The sequence below is a fragment of the Pseudopodoces humilis genome, chromosome 1 (assembly GCF_049639895.1).
Source record: "Pseudopodoces humilis isolate 2021_Gansu_Grassland_sample_001 chromosome 1, ASM4963989v1, whole genome shotgun sequence".
In the NCBI taxonomy this organism is placed as follows: domain Eukaryota; kingdom Metazoa; phylum Chordata; class Aves; order Passeriformes; family Paridae; genus Pseudopodoces; species Pseudopodoces humilis.
The window spans coordinates 75087793-75108286 of record NC_142200.1 but is presented as its reverse complement, the minus strand read 5'-3'; the positions used below and the strand labels follow the sequence as shown (position 1 = coordinate 75108286).

The 20494-nt window shown below is 37.0% G+C and overlaps 1 protein-coding gene across 1 annotated transcript in view; it reads left to right on the top strand.

Moving 5' to 3' along the window:
- MARCHF11 (membrane associated ring-CH-type finger 11) overlaps nucleotides 1-17822 on the top strand; it is a 32642-nt gene extending 14820 nt beyond the window's left edge. The window contains exons 3-4 of the mRNA XM_005530887.2: nucleotides 9824-10016; nucleotides 17500-17822. Coding sequence (XP_005530944.2) covers nucleotides 9824-10016; nucleotides 17500-17822 — 516 coding nt within the window. The remainder of the gene's footprint in view (nucleotides 1-9823; nucleotides 10017-17499) is intronic.
- The last annotated feature ends 2672 nt before the right edge of the window (nucleotides 17823-20494 follow it).

Genomic DNA, 20494 nt, shown 5'->3' with positions numbered 1-20494 from the left:
AGTTTTTTCTCAGGGCCAAAATGAGCAGAGGCCAGGATTTGTACTCAGTTGATTGCTGGTGAGGTTGTATTCTTCACTGCTGAAACACATCATTGCCATATAGCAGCAGGAAGAAGACTGAACAGGGAAGGTGCATCTTCCTAACTGAAGGCGGGGAGTTGCTTTATTCCAGAACTATGATTGCTTTATTCCAGAACTATTGTGACTAATGTTGCTGCAGGGTGAAGGGAAATCCAGTGACAATACATGGTGATGTTACTTGATTGCATGTCTTTGATTTCAAAGAGTGTCTAGAAGCGGATAGTGGGAAGCAGTAATTATGATGTACTTTAAATGAAATTATGCTTTACAACTAAACTGTGCTTATCTCCCATCAAATGGGTTTGTGCATCTACATTCTGAGGGTCCTCTTCCAGTCTTCTTTCAGTGAACAGGAAACTTTGAACTCTGAAATTCCAATTACATGGAATTTCTTTCACATAATTTCTATGGCTCTTTTCCATTAAAGCCTTTCCATGGCTTCTTTTTCTGCATCAGAGCCCACTGAAATATGGCAGTGTCAGAAGTAGTTCCTAACACTTTCTTTGTACCATACTAAAATAATTTCCCTACTTATCCCTATGGAGATTATGTGAAGAGAGTAATCAATTTCATTTGCTTTCCCTTTGGTGCAGTGAATATCTATATATTGCATGGGAACTGGAAGTGTTCCAATGAATTACTTGGAAGAAGTTCTACTATTAAACATCCTGAATAACATAGAAATCTCCATTATTAAAATAATATCCTTAGAGGTGAAAGTTTAAAACCTTGCTTTAACTCAGATGAACAATGGGTTTGAGGCAAGGTTCTCATAAGGGAATGGACCAACCATTAAAGTGTAGAATATTCTCAGATAAACTCTCTATGTTTCCTTTTGCATGGGTTGTAAAAATTATTTAACCATTCACACAGTCAAAAAGACAGAGAAAGAGTAGCCAGCACTTTCGGAAAGTTGATCTAGCAAATGAAATGTGAATTTCGGTATAGGAATCAGAATTAATACTTGAATACTTTCAACATGATAAACAAGAAGGCATCCATAGAAACCAATAAGAACAGATGATCCTTCTGTATAGTGACTAGTGTCCAGGGTATTTTTGTGGAAGAGGCTTGCTCTGGCCCTCCATGTTGAGCAATGTTTTACATACATTTGGTAAGTGCATCAATATCATCATGAACTGCACAGTCTTAGCCTCATGCTGAGCACTTTTTTAAAATGTAAAAGTTGTCAACAGTTTTATCTAGAATTTACAGACAGTTCTTTTCCCAGGAGAGAAGGAAAAAGCAACTCCAGAGCCGTTTGTGCTACTGCCTATTTGTGTTCAAAAAGCAAAATAGAGAACTGTATAGGCAAAATGTGGTTAACTCTCCTAAATGACTACATGGAATGAAAATTGCTAATACCTCCTTCATATCACTCATTTATGATCTTACTGAAGTTTACTTCTTTGGTGTAATTATAATGAATGTTTTTTTCTCTCAGTGTTCTTCCAGGAATGCGGACCTGACCATAACAGGACAGCCTATGTTTGAGCTAAGCTTTCAGCTTCATTTTGCACATCTTTAGGTTGCAGAGACTACAACAACCATGGCAGGCTTTAATTTCCTCCAGGCATTAATATTTCATTTTCAGATAATGCTATCAAAAGTTCAGTGGGTTGCAATGAAATTCCGTTATTTCCAATACAGCTGCAACAGAAATGGGACAGTTCCTACTTTACAGTAGGAATACTATATATTCACATAGAATGGTAATTTCATTTTCACCAAATATACACATCCATGGAATGTGCAAAATACATATGAGCTAAGCCACTAAGGTAAACTTAGTTTGAGTCTCGTAGGAGTTAAAAGTTAACTTGAGAATAATTTACTTAACTGTACATGTTTCTCATTTCCTCCAGGAACCCTCCTAGACTGTCTCCTCTTTGCTGTGTTGTATATCAGTAGACATCTGTTCTTGTTTGTTGAAGTCCCCCATGAGAAAAAGGGCTAGCAAGCATGAGACTTCTCCCAGCTTCCTACAAAATACTTCATCTATATCTTCATCCTCCTTGGATGGCCTGTAACAAACTCCACCAGGATGTCTGCCTTGTCGCCCTTCCCCCTGAATCTTTGCCCATAAACACTCAACTGTTGGCACCATCATTAAGCTCTAGACATTCATAACACTCCTAACATTCAGGGCTACCTTGCCAACTCTTCTTCCTTGCCTATCCCTTCTGAATATTTTGCAGCCATCCATTGCAGGACCCCAGCTGTGCAAATCATCCCACTATGTTTCCATGGTGCTACAGTTTTCCTGCTGCCCAATGGCTTCCAACTTCTGTTTGTTGCCCATGCCACATGCACTGATGTGGATGCACTTCAGCTGGGCTATTGATCCTACCACCTTTATTGGGGGAGAAGCCCTAATTCCTACATGACCATTCTCAGGTGTTTCTGTGCTTTCTAATGTATCAATAACTTGTAATAAATATTGCTGACACATAGATCTTCATTCCTGCCTCTACTGAGATGGCAGACCAAAGGACCTTTGTAACACTCTGCCCCTGCAACACTGGTGTGCTTCTACCTCCAGGCTGATCTCTAGCGAGCATGGTTTTATCCCTTTTCCTTCAAGATTAGTTTAAAGCTCTTTCAGTGAACCCTGAAAACTCCTATGCAAAAATCCTTTTCCTGCTTTGCAGTAGGTGCACCCTGTCTGTCACCAGCAGGCTTAACATGATGTAAATTGACCCATGATTAAAAAGCCCAAAATTCTGCAGGGAGGAGTTGCAAAGATTTGCCGGCTGTGCTCAGCAAGAACTTGTCACCATTGTCCCCTGTCATTTAGGTCACTGCATTCTGTTAGACAGAGGATAGGGAATCCTCCATATCATGCATTCTGTCTCCCTTTTGGGCCTGTCCCAGGTAAGGCAGTTGAACTCTTTCTTTACTCCGATATTCCTCAACCTGCTTGTCTGTTCCTGGAGCTCTGTCAGTAAGTGAAGAAACTCCCATGCCCGGGCACACCTCCCACAGGGATGCTCACTGCTGCTGGCCCCTACTGGCACAGGAGCAGGGCACACTCTGCAGCCTGGCACCAGCGTGTCAGCCTATTCCCACTGGAGCTCTGCCTGAGCAGTCTTGCCTAATTCCTTTCATTGGCCATTGGCAAAAAAAAGATACTGATAATTTATCAGAGAAAGAACAATGTAAGCCTAATGCAGTTGACATCACAGCTCTGCTTATGGTCTCCGATCCTGATTCTAATGTTATTTAAAAAATCCTAAGATAAAAGGTTGAACTGCTCTGCTAATTAAGTAGTAAGATTTTGAAAGATGAATGAAATGGAATGTGAAGATTTTGTACATTGATGAGGATGTCCGAGCTTCTGGACAGCCAGAAATCCAAGATGTACCCAGTGTAGGTGTAGATGTTCAATCAGTTGTGTACATGCAGTAATTCAACACTTCCAGGAACTGTCAACTAAATTGCTTGAGTGGTGCAAAGATTGACAGTATCTGCACAGTAAATGTTCTGTTTTCAGAATGTCCCAAGTAAAATACTGGTGCAGCCTTCCAAGCTGACGGAGAAATGACGTCCAGCCCAAAGTATCTGTATTGACAAGCTCTGCCAGATGAAAAGATAATGGGCATCATGGCTCCAGGCACTCTATCTGTTAATAATGTATCAAAATAGGAAGCCATTAATGGTGTGCTGAAATTTTTGTGACATTGATTCTTTTTTAAAATAAATCATAAAAATAGAAGCCTATAGCTAAAAATGACATTTCATGTGTGTGTGTGTGTGTGTGTGTGTGTGTGTGTGTGTGTACTCAAAACTACACATTTTCTGTCCAGCCTGGTCAGTCAGTTAACTGTCATTGTATATTGAATCATGTAGTCAGCGTGTGCTTACTGCAAAACATTTTAGAAATCTTAATTATCTAATCACATAGACTACCAGCAAGATAAAGTAAGGAACGGCCATTTCATAAATGATTTGTTGGACTTTAACCAGTCTTTTGCTTCTCTATGAGTTTTATTTATATGCATGCAGATTATGAATCCTGTAATGGATAATGAGTGACAATAGGAAAACACTTTTTCTTGTGAAAGTTGGTTCTACCAATTAGAGCAATCTAACAAAAGGTTTTTGAGGCTGTATATTTGGTATGTCTTCAGGTTAATCATGTTATGTTACAGTAGGTCATAGCCAGGCATTATCAGCCTATTGTTACTGTTACGTAAAACATTCATTCCAGAATGAGTGAAGGGATTGAGAGGTTTCCGTCAGCAGTGCCCGTAATAAACTGTATTTCTGAGAGAACAGAGTGGGGTAACCCCATAAGCTCTTTGGCTGAAGGAATTTTGATGCATTATAAATTCGTACCATTGAAGCTGATACACATTTGGGTAGCCGTAAGGAAATTTCATATGTCCTTTATTGAGGATGTAGGAAAACCTATAGTTTCTTTGCAGATGTTTTTAATGCAAAGTATTCCAAGTACAAGTACAGTCTCGGTACTTTTTAGATCACTTTTCTGCCATGTACTATACAGTAATCAATGAGCTTTTACAAGGCCTTATTAAAACAAAGCCAAGTTAATATTGATTCATCACAAAGATGACAGACCTTTGAGTATTTTATCCATCTTTATGTTAGTAAGGACATGCACATAACTTTATTAACTTTATTCTTTAACAATTAGTCCATCAAAGCAATACGTTTCCTTCAACTTCTGAAAGTCTCAATCTCAAAAATAAGGAATCATTTCCTTATATTTGTATTTTTGTTTGACAGAAACTTCAGAAGAAAAGAGGAGCAATGTCTCTGGGGTCAGAATTTGAACTCTAGAGTACCGTTAATGTACTATACTCCCAAATGATTTATCAGGGGAAGACCAGTAGTAAATAAAAGTTTAAAAGAACCAAACATAATGAAGTGTCAGTAGAAGTAAAAGTCTAGAAATTTTCAAGGGCAGACATGTATTACATGAAAACAAGAAACATTAATTACATTTTGTTTAAAACACCATTTTCAAAGAAGATTTTGCCATCATTGTAAATAAAAATATTTTTTTTCATGGCTTTTTTTTCATGGGCAACTATGGTACATCGTAACACTACAAATATGATGGGAAGGAATATGAAATGGGATTTTATTTCATAGAAATTTTAATGAGGTTTTTTTAATGATTATATCTGAAACCTACAATATTATTATAGTTACCTGGATACAAAATATTTCACATTTTCTTTCCCTTTCTAGTTATTGAGCAAAAATGACAATCTCTCTCATAATATTTATTGCTTAGGGTCACGTACTTTACAGAAGCTGACATTAAAATCCTGTCTAATACTTAGCTAAAATAATTTTTACTGATTGTGGAATGTAGATTCAGCAAATAGCAAAAACAAATTAGAAATTAACAAATTAGAAAATCATAATATTATTTATAATCATGAGCAATTAAAATTTTTGAGGCAAATTATATGAAGAAAATGAGAAAGACATGAGTGGAAAGAATCAATTTAAATCATGACATTAATAATGTGATCATTCAATTTACAATGTTAAATAATTCAGTCTGTTATATTCTGAAATGCAATTTCTCAACATTAACTACCACTGAATTATTTTTACTATATTATTTTTGTGACCTTGTAAGCTACTAATTTGACCTTAAAAGGTGAAGTGATTATAACATAACAGTGAATACAATAAGGGAAATGACTGTGAGAAATCAAAGAAAGTTTAGCTGAGTTTTGATGACATAAAAAGAATCTTATTCTTGGAAAGAGCTTTCTTTTCCTGGGTTTCTTTCAGTTGTATTCTCACACATGTTAGCCATGCTGTGAGTGAGATGTCAGGCACAAGCAAATGGTGTGACCACAACTCCAGTTCCTCTTCACAAGCCCTGTTACGAAATGCAAAGCAACCAAACAATACAGTCCTGTGCAGTTCATCTCATTGTCTAATAGCTAATGCCGCACATGTTTAAGGAAGGACTGAACATTCCAAGCCTATCCACATGTGAATAACATCACCTTTATTATGTGAAAAATATATGCGTCCCAGTAACATCTGCTCTCTTTTTATAATTTGTACCCAAACTCGGTCAAACTTTTGGGAAAAAAAAATCAAGACACTCATTTCACAAGAGGCAATCTCAGACTGTTACAAATCAAAACTCATTGGAGTGGGGCAATGAGGAGGAAATTTCAATTGGGGCAAGTTAACCATCAGGAACATTCACAATCTTCTTGCCATTAGACAAGAACCTAAGGACCGACATAGACAGAAGATGAGGTCCCCAAGCTCATCATGTTAGAGCTGAGCACCAATTCATCCCACCCCATCAATCCTAGGGCACTGGATATGGCAAACTGCTGACCACAAGGAGGCAAGCTGGTGGTTTCACATAAATTTTCTAGGCCACTAAAAATGTCTTCTGTCTTACACACACACACTCTTTCTTCATCCCTCTACTAAGGAATATCATCAATTAGCTTAATTTACAGATTACAGTATTAGGGAGGAAAAATTCCTAAAATTTTTGAATTTCTTGATTATTGCTGACCTTCATACTGAAGAAGTTGGAGGACTAAAATTTCTTTTGTAGAACAAAGATAGTCAATACCACAAAGGTTAAAGTAGTTGGATAATAGAAGAAAATATCCAGCCCCATTTTGGGGTTCTTGTTTTATTATTATTTTGATGAGGTTTTTGGTTTGTTGGTTTGGGGAGGTTTTTTTAAACTGATCTTTGATTTTTAATGGCAGAAAAGTTAGGAACAACAACCTCTGGAATGCTTGTGCTTTTTCTCAGTAACTAATTATTTGATAGCATGCTAATATGCTGGATCTTTGGAATTACTGACATTACTGAGGTTGAGAGATTCAATTGCTTACATTCTTCACAGATCAGGAGAAGAGCAAAATAACTAGAATTTATTCATTAGAAGAGGCTAGGAAGAGGTGAGGGTCATATCTATGTTTCTTAGAACTTTTCAAGGTCATGTTTTTATATAAATAAATAATTGGGAAAACCCAACAAAAAGCCCTCATGAAATGGGTGGTGGGAGTGGTTGACACTGAGGAAGAGACACTGGTTGTCAGGCATCACCAGAATAGGGGATAAGCTTTGTATCTAGAGTGCATGCTACATTATTTTTCCCAAATGTTTGGATTATATTTCCTTTTGTTCATTACTCTTTGCAGACTAACTATGATCAATCTAAGTTAAAAATAAACAAATAAATGAAATGAGTTTGGGAACTTGTGCATTGCTGAAATTGCCCTGTGATAGATCTGCCATCAGATTTCATTTATTTAAGTCTTTTCAATTTATTGCTAGCTTCTTCTGTGAATTTGACAGTGTAATATTTTGTGACAGTTAAAGCTTTGCTTCATGTAAATGGACTTTGATTTCAGGCATTCCAAAGAAATTTAATACTGGTCTGTCCCACAGTGATAAAGGAAGAAGATAGACATACATAACCAAGAGAATTTTTGACAGTTTTCCGCCAAGTCACACTATGTAGCTTCAGCTGAGAAATGAAAAATAATTTTGTTTAACATTACCCTATGGAGTCTAAAGAATGTTCAATGAATTTCAATCCTGAACTTCCAATCCTGTATACTGAGTCATGAAAAGCTCACACCATTCCATCATGCATCACTTGTTAATGACCTTCTTCAACCTTTATAAAAAGACTTAACAAAGGAAATGAGTATCCATAGTTGTTTCACCATTAAAAAGGTAGTATTTAGTATGAATAGCTGCCGCTCTAATTAGGAACGGCTGGGTAGAGAATGACACAGACTCTCATGGAGTCAGAACAGGAGAATTCCTTAGTTTATTGCTTTAGCCTTGTTTTATAGATTAGTTCATGGAAAGTACAGAAAGGAAACTCTTATTGGTTAGTAAACTGCTACATCACCATCATTGGTCAGTGGTGTACACCACCTCCTGACTTTCTCCTGCAACGAAGACAAGAGACAGGAAAACAGCACCTGGCAGTTGTTTTCTGTCTTTGAGGATTGTTTTTAAATCCTCCCATGAATTTCTCAGGCTAGCTCTCAGGCAGGACTGAGCTCTGTGGCCTGTAATAGCTACAGGCACTCTGGTTCAGATTTAGCATCCATAAATAGCCCCATTCAAAACCCTCAAGTTCCATGAAAAATCTAGTATGCATTATATGAGTTCATTATGAAAGGATAGTATTTCAAGACAGGCAATTTACAAATTGTTATACATTTATCTTTTTGTACTGTTATATTCAGAAGGTTGCAAGAGGAGAACGAATGCAGCATCAATTGTGCGTATTAGGCTACAGCAGAAAAGTTAATGGGAAAAGCTGAAAGAGAAGAAAGGGATAGAGGACCCATTGCTCACCAAGGCTCTTTGTGGTGGTACTTGATGGGAGGAAGAGTGTAAGTGGGACATAAGAGGATCAGAATGAATAAAAGAAAAAATGTTTTTGAAGAAAAACTTTTCTGAACCTGAACACAGTCAAGAAGCAGAGCAGGTTGCACAGAGAGGCTGAACAGCCTCCATGCTTGGAAGTTTTCAAGGTGTTACAGAATAAACCCCTGAGCAACCTGGTCTGATCTCATCCCTGACTGTGTTTTGAGTAGGAAGTAGAGGACTCCCACAGCCCCTTGCAACCTGAATTATTATTTTATCCTATGATTATATGGTACTGGGTACCCAACAGCTGCAAAAAAAGAGAAGGCTTTAGTAGAGTAATAGGAAAAAGGAAAAAATATTGCCAGATGGGAAAAGAGGCAAGAAAACCCTTATTGCGATAGCTTTCTCCACTTGTTCCCTATTGCAACTATAGAAGGAGGCAGGTACATCCAAAATTAGGAACAGGAAAGCTGGCTGTCTACAAAGTCTTCACACCAGCCCTGGAAGGAGTGATGGGGCTGGAGTGGAGAGTCTACCAAAATAATTTAGATAATTATGTCCAAGAAAAGACATATATGTTAAGGGTAATCTAGAACAATTTGTTCCTTATGTTGTGTTTTGTTTTTGTGACTTGTAACAGAATTGTATTTCTCTTTACTTGACAGAAGTCAGTACACACACTCTCTTGGATTTAAATATTGTCACACCATAAACCAGTCACCTCACACATGGAAGATACCACCTTCCCTGGAAAGATGGATATACTTGGGGTGCACTGAAAAGAAATGTTTGAGCTGTCTATATTCAGGGCTCCTCCTGAGTTTTCATGTTGCTTCCACACTAGGTTGCAGGAGTCTTATTGTACTGTTTACACTGGTTTATGCAGAGAAAGACAACTCCCTTGCTATGTCTGGAACTTCTTTGATGAGAAGCCTGAAAGTGGAAAATGGCTTCACACTTCAGGAGGGAGGGATGGAAAGGAAAACCTGTTACACTAACATACTACATACTTGCAAAAGTCTTCCTCCCTTTTTATTGTTCATTGCCCATCCAAAGATGAAAGACTGAGTTCCATTCCTAAGACTTAATATTTTTTTTTGCCTACATATTCAAAACAGAAGTAAAACTCTTTGGAAGTTCACAGTTAGATCATATTGGTAGTGACACTGGAGGAAATGGGGAAGCAACTATCAGCTTCACTTTAAAAGTGAAATAGGAAAAAAGATATATAAGATGTCAGTATCAAGGATTTAGTAAATATCTATGAAGATATGTGTAAATATTAAAATAATTTCTAATTTCAGGAAAAAAAAAGGTGGAATTGAATGTGCAACCATGGACAATAACATTTTTATCTTATACAACTTTGTTTCTCTTTTAGTGGCAAAGCATTACTATAACACTGGTTGAGAAAGTGCAGATGGTTGCTGTAATCCTAGGATCACTGTTCTTAGTAGCAAGTGTGACTTGGCTTCTATGGTCAGCCTTCAGCCCTTATGCAGTATGGCAAAGAAAGGACATCCTTTTTCAAATCTGCTATGGAATGTATGGTTTTATGGATCTAGTATGCATAGGTAAGCTCAAAATCTTTAAACAGCACAGACTGTGGTTTAAGACTGTGACTATTTCTATTTTTTCTAATTGGTCACTCTAATTGATCACTCCAGTTCTTTGCAGATTTATTCTCAGCTGATACCCTTTGTCAAGTGCTGCTTTTTACAGTGTTGCAAATATTGCCGAGAGAAAAGAATCAAAGAAGCTTTACTCTCAGATTCATCAGTGTATTCCTAAAATCTTAGTGGTGAGAACAGGATCAGCTTAAATTTCTTGATAAAATAACTAGCAAAGTTCAGGAAGTTAAACAGATGAAAATATGAAAGACATCATTAAAATCATTAGTAAAATTACATACTGTCATCTTCTGATGCCAGTTTAAATTAGATTGTACCATCCTGAAGAACAGAAGAAGCCCTTGAAGATGCCAACAAATTGCACACCCAAAATTAGGTTGCTCAGATTTATATAGGTCACTGTGCTAGAAATGGAGGGGAGCAGAGATGGCAGGCATGAGTTCTTTGCACATCATAAACAATTATGAAACACTCACACAGTGCTAACTATAGTAACTTGCTTTACTACTGAAAAGTCCCAAGTCATTTAGCTGAAATCTTGTAAAAGAATTCATTGTACTGAACATTGTACAGCAACACTGTGTTGACCACTTTTGAAATTTCTGAAAATACGCTGGACTTGGGAATATTTAAATAGAAATCCCTTTAGTATTTGGTAAAACAACCTGATTTGATTGTTAGAATATTTATGATTATTTGGAGAGAAAATTTACGTTAAATATTACTTAGTTATATAATTTAGGGAATTAAATTTACATAATTAGTAACAATTATTTACATTAAACCACATTAACAGAATTTTAATTGGAAGAAAATCCAGAAGTCAAACGCCATCTGATGTTTGCATTGACATTTCTGAGAGATAAACGTTATCTGAATCTTATATATGGGAATTAGGACAGTGCTGAATTCTGCTTGTAAGGAACAAAGAAACAGAATGACTCCTAATATCAAGGCGTTTGCTTCAACTGTAAAGCCACATCACCTTTTATTGAAACCATCCCATTACTGTAAAGTATTTATATTTCAGCTACATCAGCAGTTCTGTTCATTTTGTAATTTTTGTTAGAGAAGCCTGCTTTGGAATATTTTGTAACACAGAATTTCTTCTGTGAATCCAAATCTCAGACAGAAAAGTGAGCAGAATCTCATACTTCGGACAAGTGCTCATCTTTTAAATTAATAAAAGGACTCAGCTACATGTCCTCTTAGATGCTGATTTCTGAATATCACCTCTTCCAGCTTAACACTCAATATTGGGGGCTTTGCTTCTGTTTAAAAATACACTAAAGGAAGATAAAATATGCTTCAGACATTCCAAACATTTCATTGATATGGAATTCTGGTTTATTTGGGTTTTTTCCCCCAGTAAAAAAATTACTTTGGTATGCGTCAGCTAGTTGAATTAACCAGTTACTTCAAATTATTGTCATTTTTCCCATTTGTTTTACTGTTAAAACACCTAAACCAGATTAAACTCAAAATCATCCAAGAGTGTCTATGGGTGATCAGAAATATTACTGTATTTATCCACAGAAGTAAGTATTTGGAAAGTGACCTTCCATAGATTGGTACATGCAGTTCTTTAGCTGCCTTTCAAGCCAGCTAGGCTCAAGCCACCACTGAAGGGGAAGCTGCTGAACAAACGTGTGCCTCATATGGAGCTTCTGGCTCAAATACAGCCTGCAGGAGCAAAGCAAACACACAGATAAACTGACTTGCCTGTAATTTAATAAATGCATATTTTACAGAACTATCATAAATAACACATGAAAATTTAAATGTAAAAGTAACTACTATTAAATTTATTTGGACACTTTTGTAGTTACAAAATTCACTGCAGATATGACTTAGGAGTTTTTTAGACTGTATCTGGAAATTCAGAAAGCTGTATAAAGGAGGTTTGGTAATTGAGGAATTTTGATAATCCAGATTCATTCAGACTCACTTATTCTGCATATAATTTCAAGTAATTTGCATTCTGTCAGCTTGTAAGATTAGGTCTTCTTGTAACTCCTAAAAGTATTCCTTAATATAGTCAACCTTATTCAATTTCATCTTTTTCTTTAATGATAAAGTGAGGGGGTTTAGATTGATAATTTTAATTTAAAATTTTCAAATAATATTCTCTAATAGATATATGTAATTATTACTTACAAATTATTTTAAAAATCCCAAACACTTCCCATTATGCTGATGACTTCCCAAGGCATTAACTTATGATTGTACCATTATGTATAATCTCTTATATCATAAAGCTTGTAATGCTTACAACCAGCTACAGCTCTCAGTTAAGATCCCCTCTCCTTTTATTTGTGTTTAGTTATCCATGGCATTCTCTTAGTTTTCAACAGGATTTACAGTGAGCAAATGCCTCTACTCCCACTGTAATCTCCCTTTATTTCAGTGCAGACGTACAGGTTTTCCTGTGCACCACATATTTCAAGATAGTGTTTGAGATACTGGTGGTATGACCAAGATTTATTCCACCTGCCTTCAGTTATGTTTCCCTACACCTTTGCAGAAACAATACAAATACTTTCGGTCATTTGTGTAGATATCTCCACACAAAAAGTGTGAAGCACTTTTTGAAATGTTTTGCTATAATTTTAAAAAGCAGTTTGCCTAAAGGAACTGACATATTTTTATGACATCTTTGAAAATGTGCATGTAAAAATTCATTTACTCAACGATTGACTTATATATCATATGTATCACACCAATCACTCTCTTATTAAGTAAATTACACCTATCTTGTATTTTTATTCCTTGTTTTTACATTTCAACAAAAGAAAAATCCCGAAGATTATAGATCACCAGAATAATATGTTCTGTTCATTCTAGTGTACATGTTTTATTGGTATCCAGTGTTCTCTTTCTTCTAATCAGAATTTTTTCAGAGTTCTTCCTGACAAATAGGATTGTTTTAGCTTACCAGTGCTGGTTTTAACGCTACAAGTCATTACCTTGTACTTTTCTGCATCAAAGCTGAGCGTAAAGCTATTCTCTTTGAAATTTGCTATTGGTAGTTTTCCTAAAGCAAACCTTGAACACCCTGATCAAGCAGAACTACAACCTGTGAAACCCAGAGCTATTCCAGTGATAGTGCTAGAATCAGACCATCCATGTAAGGATTACCAAAGGGAGTGAGTTCATGAAAGGAACTACTTATCTACCCACTGAAGGACAGTGTATCAAGTCTTTGCCATTCTGCTTTCTAAACCTAGATTATTTTGCATAACAGAAAAGTCATAGAATTTTATATATTTTTCACTGGAAAATAGTTGTAACTACTGGTCATAAATGGTTCTAACATGAACAAAATCTCTTACAAATAATAACAGTTAACTTGCAATCCCAGAACAACAGTGCTGCTCCTTTTCCAGCAGTGAAAAGCAGCTGTTACATTGCACTAGACACAACTGGTGCCAGTAGTGCAAAGGAGTAAGTGATGGGACCGAGTATGCAAGATGTGAATTGCCTTCTGAAAGCCTCTTTCTTCCCTGCTAAGGAACTTGATGTCTCGCAACATTCCTGTAACTCCTTGGTTGTAAAAAGGAACAGACTGAAGTTATTTACAAAGAACACATCTAGCTGCACTCTATATGTCTTTACTCAGAAAGTCTTTTTTTCTCCCACACTAGATCTAATTCTAAATAGTCTATAAAGAATTATATTATTATTTTTAGCATGGATATATTTCACTTTAATGCTGTGAGCAATTGATTGCTTTCTTTTTTTATACCTGTGGGCCCTAGAGTAGTTTTAAGACATAACATTTTGTCCAGAGGTAAAGTCTGTTTCTGAAAATGATCTTTTATCCCTTGATAAAATCTTGTGATGTTTCTGGGATGACCATTCCTAAATTATTATATAAGATTACTGTGATAAATAAGATGAAGTTGTAACCTAATACCACCAAATATGAATGATATAAGACAAGCTGACTGCTTGTAAAGACATTCAGTAGTAAAAAATTTCAAGTATCTTGTGAGTCAGGGTAAGAAAACCCTTGAGTACAGTGAAAGAATAGTACTTGGCAAAAAGATAAGATAAGAAAATAAAATTAAGATTCTTCATAATCCTGTTGGCTGGATCCCACTGCAATCCCTCCATCTTAGAGATAAAGTCTTCTTAGGACCATATGACATTTATATGGGTCCATCATCCAAAAACTCTGTTTCTTGAAGATATCAATTGGACAGAACACCTGAACAGCTAACAATAGTGAATTGTAATTCTTCTTGGGATCATCTGAGTCAAACAAATATTTTCCCCCTACAAGTGTTCAGCTGTGTCCTCTGTGCTGTTGAAATCATGGTGTTTGGAAAAAATCAGTATTCTTCAGGGATTTGTTCTTGGTTTTTCTCTCATTGCTACATTAATTCCTGTGGAACCCTTAGGAGAAAAACAATTATTTGCCATTTTCTTACAGCTCCACTTCAGTGACTAACTATTTATGTTTTGAGCATCAGAACTCCGCTGGACCTCGAAAATCTCTAGTACTTAAAACATACCTGGAGTTCCTCTTGTTTGTGGTCTTGGAAGTGTTGTTGCCAAGAACTTTCCCTTCCACCCTGATGCCTTGAGAAGGCTGACCTAGAACAGAGGCTAGACAGAATTAAGAATAAAGTAGGTATTTATTGAAAGGCCTTAAAGGATACACCCTGGGCAGTACAGGAGCCTGGCCAGGGCTACACCCAAGATGGACCTAAAAATGGTCACAAAATGGATGACTGGTCACAAGGTCTCACATTTTTATATGATGTGGTCCATCTGCATAACAGGGTTAATTGTCCAATTACAGCTTCAGGTTACAAAGTCTCATCCTTCCTGTTTTCTCTCTTCACCATTGTTTATGCTTTGGGTCTGAAACTTGCAATGATTGTCCTTGGTATCAAACTAGAAAAGGAATTGTTTTGTCTACCTACTCTGTGAAGAGAGCTCACTAACATTTAATATGAAGCTCAAAACTACACACCTAGGCAACACAGAATCTGAAAAATATGAAAGCTAAAACTTAAGGCATCCCTCCAGTTCTTTTGCCTCTTCTATGAAGGTATCTTTCCAATCTATAGCTCTATCAAAAAGGGAGCTAAAACTTTTCATGAGAGGAATTAAGAAAATGCTCCTTTTCTCCTTCAGCACTGCCAAATCTGACAATTTTATGCCAAGGCTTGCAATATTTGATCCTTTGTTTTATAGCACTTTTAAAGTACATGTGACTGACTGCTTCCACTATAAAGAAAATATCTCATCCTTGCCAATGTTTAAAAACTTTGAAACATAATTTCAATAAATTCTGAAAGCCCCAAAACAGTAAAAAAGAGCTCCCTGAGAGAAGTCATCCTACAACATTTTCTGTTGTAGTCTTTGAAAGATATTTTGACTCTTTAAATGCACTTCATGTATCTCAATGATCCTTTTTCAAGTACTTCCTTCTCTATTCTGAAATATGTTGTTCAGGTTCTAGTGGAGTGCAAACATGTATCTTTACTTTGGATTGAATAGGTTCTTTTAACTCTGCTTCATCACAGACTTGAGAGAAGTTGAACCAAATAATGCTGTGTTCCAGGAACAGGTTGAGGAAGATTATTCTCATCTCCTTTATCAACTTTATAGGAAATCAAAAAGAACATAAAAAGAGGAATCTTTGTCACAGCAGTAAAACCATGGCTAATTTGGTTTGTAGATTCTGTATGGGATCAAATACATTTATTCTTTTTTATACAATCAAGCCAGTTTTAAAGGTACATTTATGTATTGACTAAATTATAGTTATGCTAAATTTTAAAGACAGGTTACTTTATATTTGAGAAGATAAATATAGAAATCTTGCAATCAAGTAAAAAACCCACTAAAATACTTTGCTGTTACAAAGTGCATTTAAAATATTTACTATTTAATTAAGTTGGTTTTGTGCTACTTTCGCTGTATTGTATGCTTCAATAATTGTAGGCAACTTCAAAGCCTTACAGAGATGCTGCATTCACTATCATGTCCTGAATGAAATCTTTGTGTTTCTCCATCTTTCAGTGTAATATCTTCAAAAATGTGTTAAAGTAGGCACTGCTATCTGCAAATCATTGCACTTGAATGTGAGGTTTGCTGTTCATGTAAATATTTTTACCACCCTTTCTGCTTGTGTCATCTTTCTGTAAGCATCTCCTTTCTGGTATCAGTCAATAGTGTTAAAGGACCTCAGACACTTAAATCACAATTTTCTTGTGTAGAAACAGATGATATACAATCTCTTGGGCTAAAGGACACCACAGATCATATTATAGATGTGGCCATGTATAGGAAAGTTTTAGGCAAGGAGCACACTGGACAAAAATATTTTAAAATGTTTTTGGCTAGGCAGATTGCTCTCTTTCCAAAGCAGGGAGCCAAAGAAAACAGGTGGTGTTGCTCAGAGCCGTGTAAGTTTCCTCAACCAGGCTGGCTGAGGAAAAAACTAGTAAGAAGGCAGAAGTCCCATGTGTCTCCCCAGTAGTTCCATATTTGTAATACTCACTTATAAAGAGTGTGAGTACAAACATACATACATACAAGAAGTTAGGAGCTTCATTTCTTTAAATAAGTAACTTGAATGCATACAATAGGCATAAATATTAGCTACATGGAAATTCATGAGCAGATTGGTCACTTGAGGACTCCAGAAATTCTGCATTTTCCTTGAAGGATATTTTAAAAGATTTCTGGGTCTCAAGAAAAAGATAAGTTGCAACTTTTTCCTATTGAATACTGAAGAGAAAGAAGAAAGTCTATCATCCTTACCATGCTCATTGTAGTTAATAATAACATTTAATTTCTTGTTGTTCTAAAGAAGCAGGACAAGAAGGTCATTATACTTACAGCTGTTTCATAAATCTTCTGTGCTCCTAAGTTGAACTGGGAATAAGTACACAGTTAAATTTGTCTGTATCTGTACTGAATTCTACAAAACACTCTTAAACAAATTTAGGACTATCTTGTTCACTACAGAAGGTCTAACCTACTTAAAGGTCTTCTTAAACCAGTACAAATCTCAGTAAATAAATACTTAGCATGTAAATAAGTACTTACCATGAACAAGGGCAGCACTAGAATAAACAGTCAATATCCAAATCTGCCAGTTTTGCATTGGTTTTCTTAAATCTGAATAATTTTTTTAGTTGGGTATGCTCAGATTATTGCAATATTGGTTATGTTGAGCTTTCATTCAGAGAAACTTTATTTCCTCTGCATGTTCCTGCCTCCCAGACAAATTACTAACCAGTTAAATTGCATATGTACAGTTTGTTTGAATTATTAATGTTATGAGTAATTTAATTGCATCTGGAAATTGTCAGAGTCATTAAAATGTGTTAAATCTCTATTTGGTATCAAAATGGTATCCACTGACGTTCTGTATAAATGCTTTTTTTTCCCCTCTTACTTTCAGGACTGATAGTCCATGAAGGTGCATCTGTTTATCGAGTGTTTAAGCGCTGGAGGGCTGTGAATCTACACTGGGATGTGTTAAATTATGACAAAGCCATGGACATAGAAGAGAGCAATCGAGGAGAATCCTCAGCAGGGAGGACATTGTGGCTGCCACTGACTGCATTTAGAAACAGAAGTTTAGTTCATCCAACACAGTTAACCTCACCGAGATTTCAGTGTGGCTATGTGTTGCTACACCTGTTCAACCGCATGAGACCTCAGGAGGATTCAACAGAGGATAACTGCTCTGGGGAAGTAGTGATGAGAGTGACCTCAGTGTAAAGATTGTGCTCACTGTGCTACACAGATAAGGATAACATGCCCTGGTGTTACAGGACTTCAGAATGTAGTTATGATGAATGGTGAAACCATTAACACTTGAAAAAATATATACACTTCTTTTTTTTAAATTTAATGTTTTTTATATGATCAGATAAAACACAAATACATTTTTCTGGGGAAAAAATGTCTCTTGCTTTTTATATAGTCTGATTTACTGAATCTTTTCTCAATTTATACCTGAGGTGTATGTAACATAGCTTAACTTAGGTCTTTGAATGATGAGGAAACTAATTTTTAAGTAAAAAGATATATTTAAATGTATTTTCTTAAACACTTTAATCCACTACTATTATTTTTATCACTTACATGAGGATTAAACTGGACAACATTCTTCCAAAAAGAATAAGAATGTTGACATAAGTCAAATATTCTTCCCTTTCTGTCTTTATTTTGCTGTTGCTTGTAGCTGAGTTGTGTGAAAGTAAGTGCGGGATATATTGTCCTTTGCATTTAAGCAGGAAATCCAGTAAGTGTTCTACAAAACCTAAAGGAAGATGGGAAGTCTTTTCGTTTAGGTCTCCCAGATGTCTATGCAGGATATCAGACACAAGTATGACACAGGGGAAGAGTCTTGCACTGCATCTCGAGTCTTTTAAGATCTGCAGAGTGCTGGTGCTGTGCCTGTGCACAGAAATAACCTTCTGAGCAGCGCTGCTGGAATTGGCAACATCTGAATTTTTAGTACCATTCTAATTATAGGTCATTGACATCCCTTTAAAAAAAAAAAAAAATCTAAAAAAAAGTGCATTGCAACCTCTGGAATAATAATAAATCCTGATAGAAGATTAAGGCATCACTCCCAGTTCTTTTCCCTCTTCTATGTATATTGAAGTATAAATTATACAGAACCTTAATTTTGCTAGGGAACAAATCATCATGTTAAAAATGAGCTAATGTCATGATAGATCAATGCTGTGAATTTTGCTTCTCTTGTTTTTGTTTCATGCCAAAAATTCTAATAGAATTTAATCAAATGGTAATGGAAATGGAAATAATTTTCAGCTTAATAATAAGCCTGTTGAAGACTGAGATAGAAAGGCTGAAATTACTCTGAGAGCACTAGCTTACTCAAAACAATTTTGTAGAATCATAGAATATGCTGATTTGGAAAGCATCCATCAGGAGCATCAAGTTCAACCCCTGGCCCTACACAGGACACCCTGAGAGTCACACCATGCACTTGAGAGCTTTGTCCAAACATTCCTTAAGCTCTGTCAGGCTGGTGCTGTGACCACTTCCCTGGGGAGCCTGCTGCAGTGCTCAGTTCACCTCTGGTGAAAAATCTTTTCCTGATACACAATCTAAACCTCTCCTGACTCAGCTTAAGGCCGTTTCCTAGAATCCTGTCACTGGTCATGAGAGGGAAGCAGTATCCATCTGTTGTGGTTTCACCCCAGCCAGCAGCCAAGGCCCAGGCAGCCACTCACTCCACCAGTAGGACATGGGAGAGAATCAGAAGTGTAAAAACCAGTAAACTCATTGGCTGAGATAGACGATTTATGAGGGAAAGCAAAAGCCACACACACAAATTAAAACAGGGAATTCATTCACTACTTCCCATAGACAGGCAGGTGTTCAGCCATCAGGAGAGCTGGGCCTCATCATACATAGTGGTTAATTGGAAAGACAAAAGTCATTACTCCAAACATCCCTCCCTTTCGTCCTTCTTCCCCCCACTTTATATACTGCACATGATGCCACATGGTATGGAATATCAATTTGGGCAGTTTGGGTCACTTATCCTGTCTGTGACTCCTCCCAGACTCCCAACAACCTTCACCCTCCTCACCAGCAGGGCAGTATGGAAAGCAGAAGGTGCCTTGGCTCTGTGTGAGCCCTGCTCAGCCATAACAACAACATCTCTATCAACATCTACTGTCAACTCTGTGTTCAGCATGAATCTAAAACACAGTCTGTACCAGATACTGCAAAGACATTTAATTCTACTTCAGCCAAACCCAGCACGTTCCACCCCTTATTCCGTAGCATTTGCATCATGCCAGGTGCCCACTATTCAATAAAATTGCAGTAACCACCACCTTAACCAATGCACTGCCCCTCTGCTTCCCCTCACTAGGATGTTGAAGACAGCAGTGAGGTCTCCCCTCAGTCTCTTCTTCAGGCTGAACAGACCAAATAAACTCAGTTGCTCCTCATACAGCTTCCCCTCCAAACCCTTCACCATCGTTGTGGCCCTCCTTTGGACCTCCTTTAGATCCTCTTTAATAGTTTCACGTCTTTCTTATATTGTGGCACTCAAAACTGTCCCCAGCACTGGAGGTGAGGCTACCCCAACTCAGAGCAGAGCAGGACAATCCCCTCTGGCTGGCCATGCTGTGCCTGATGCCCCGCAGGACAGGGTTGCTCCTCCTGGCTGCAGGTCACTGCTGGCTCGTGTTCAACTTGCCATGGACCAGGACCTGCAGGGCCCTTTCCTCAGCACTGCTCTCCAGCATCTCATTCCCCAGTCTGTACACAAATCCAGCGTTGCCCCATCTAAAGTGCAGAATCCAGCATTTGATCATGTTGAACTTCATATTGTTGATGATTGACCATCTCTCTAATTTGTTGAGGACTCTCTGCAGGGTCTCCCTGCCCCCAAGGGGGTCAAC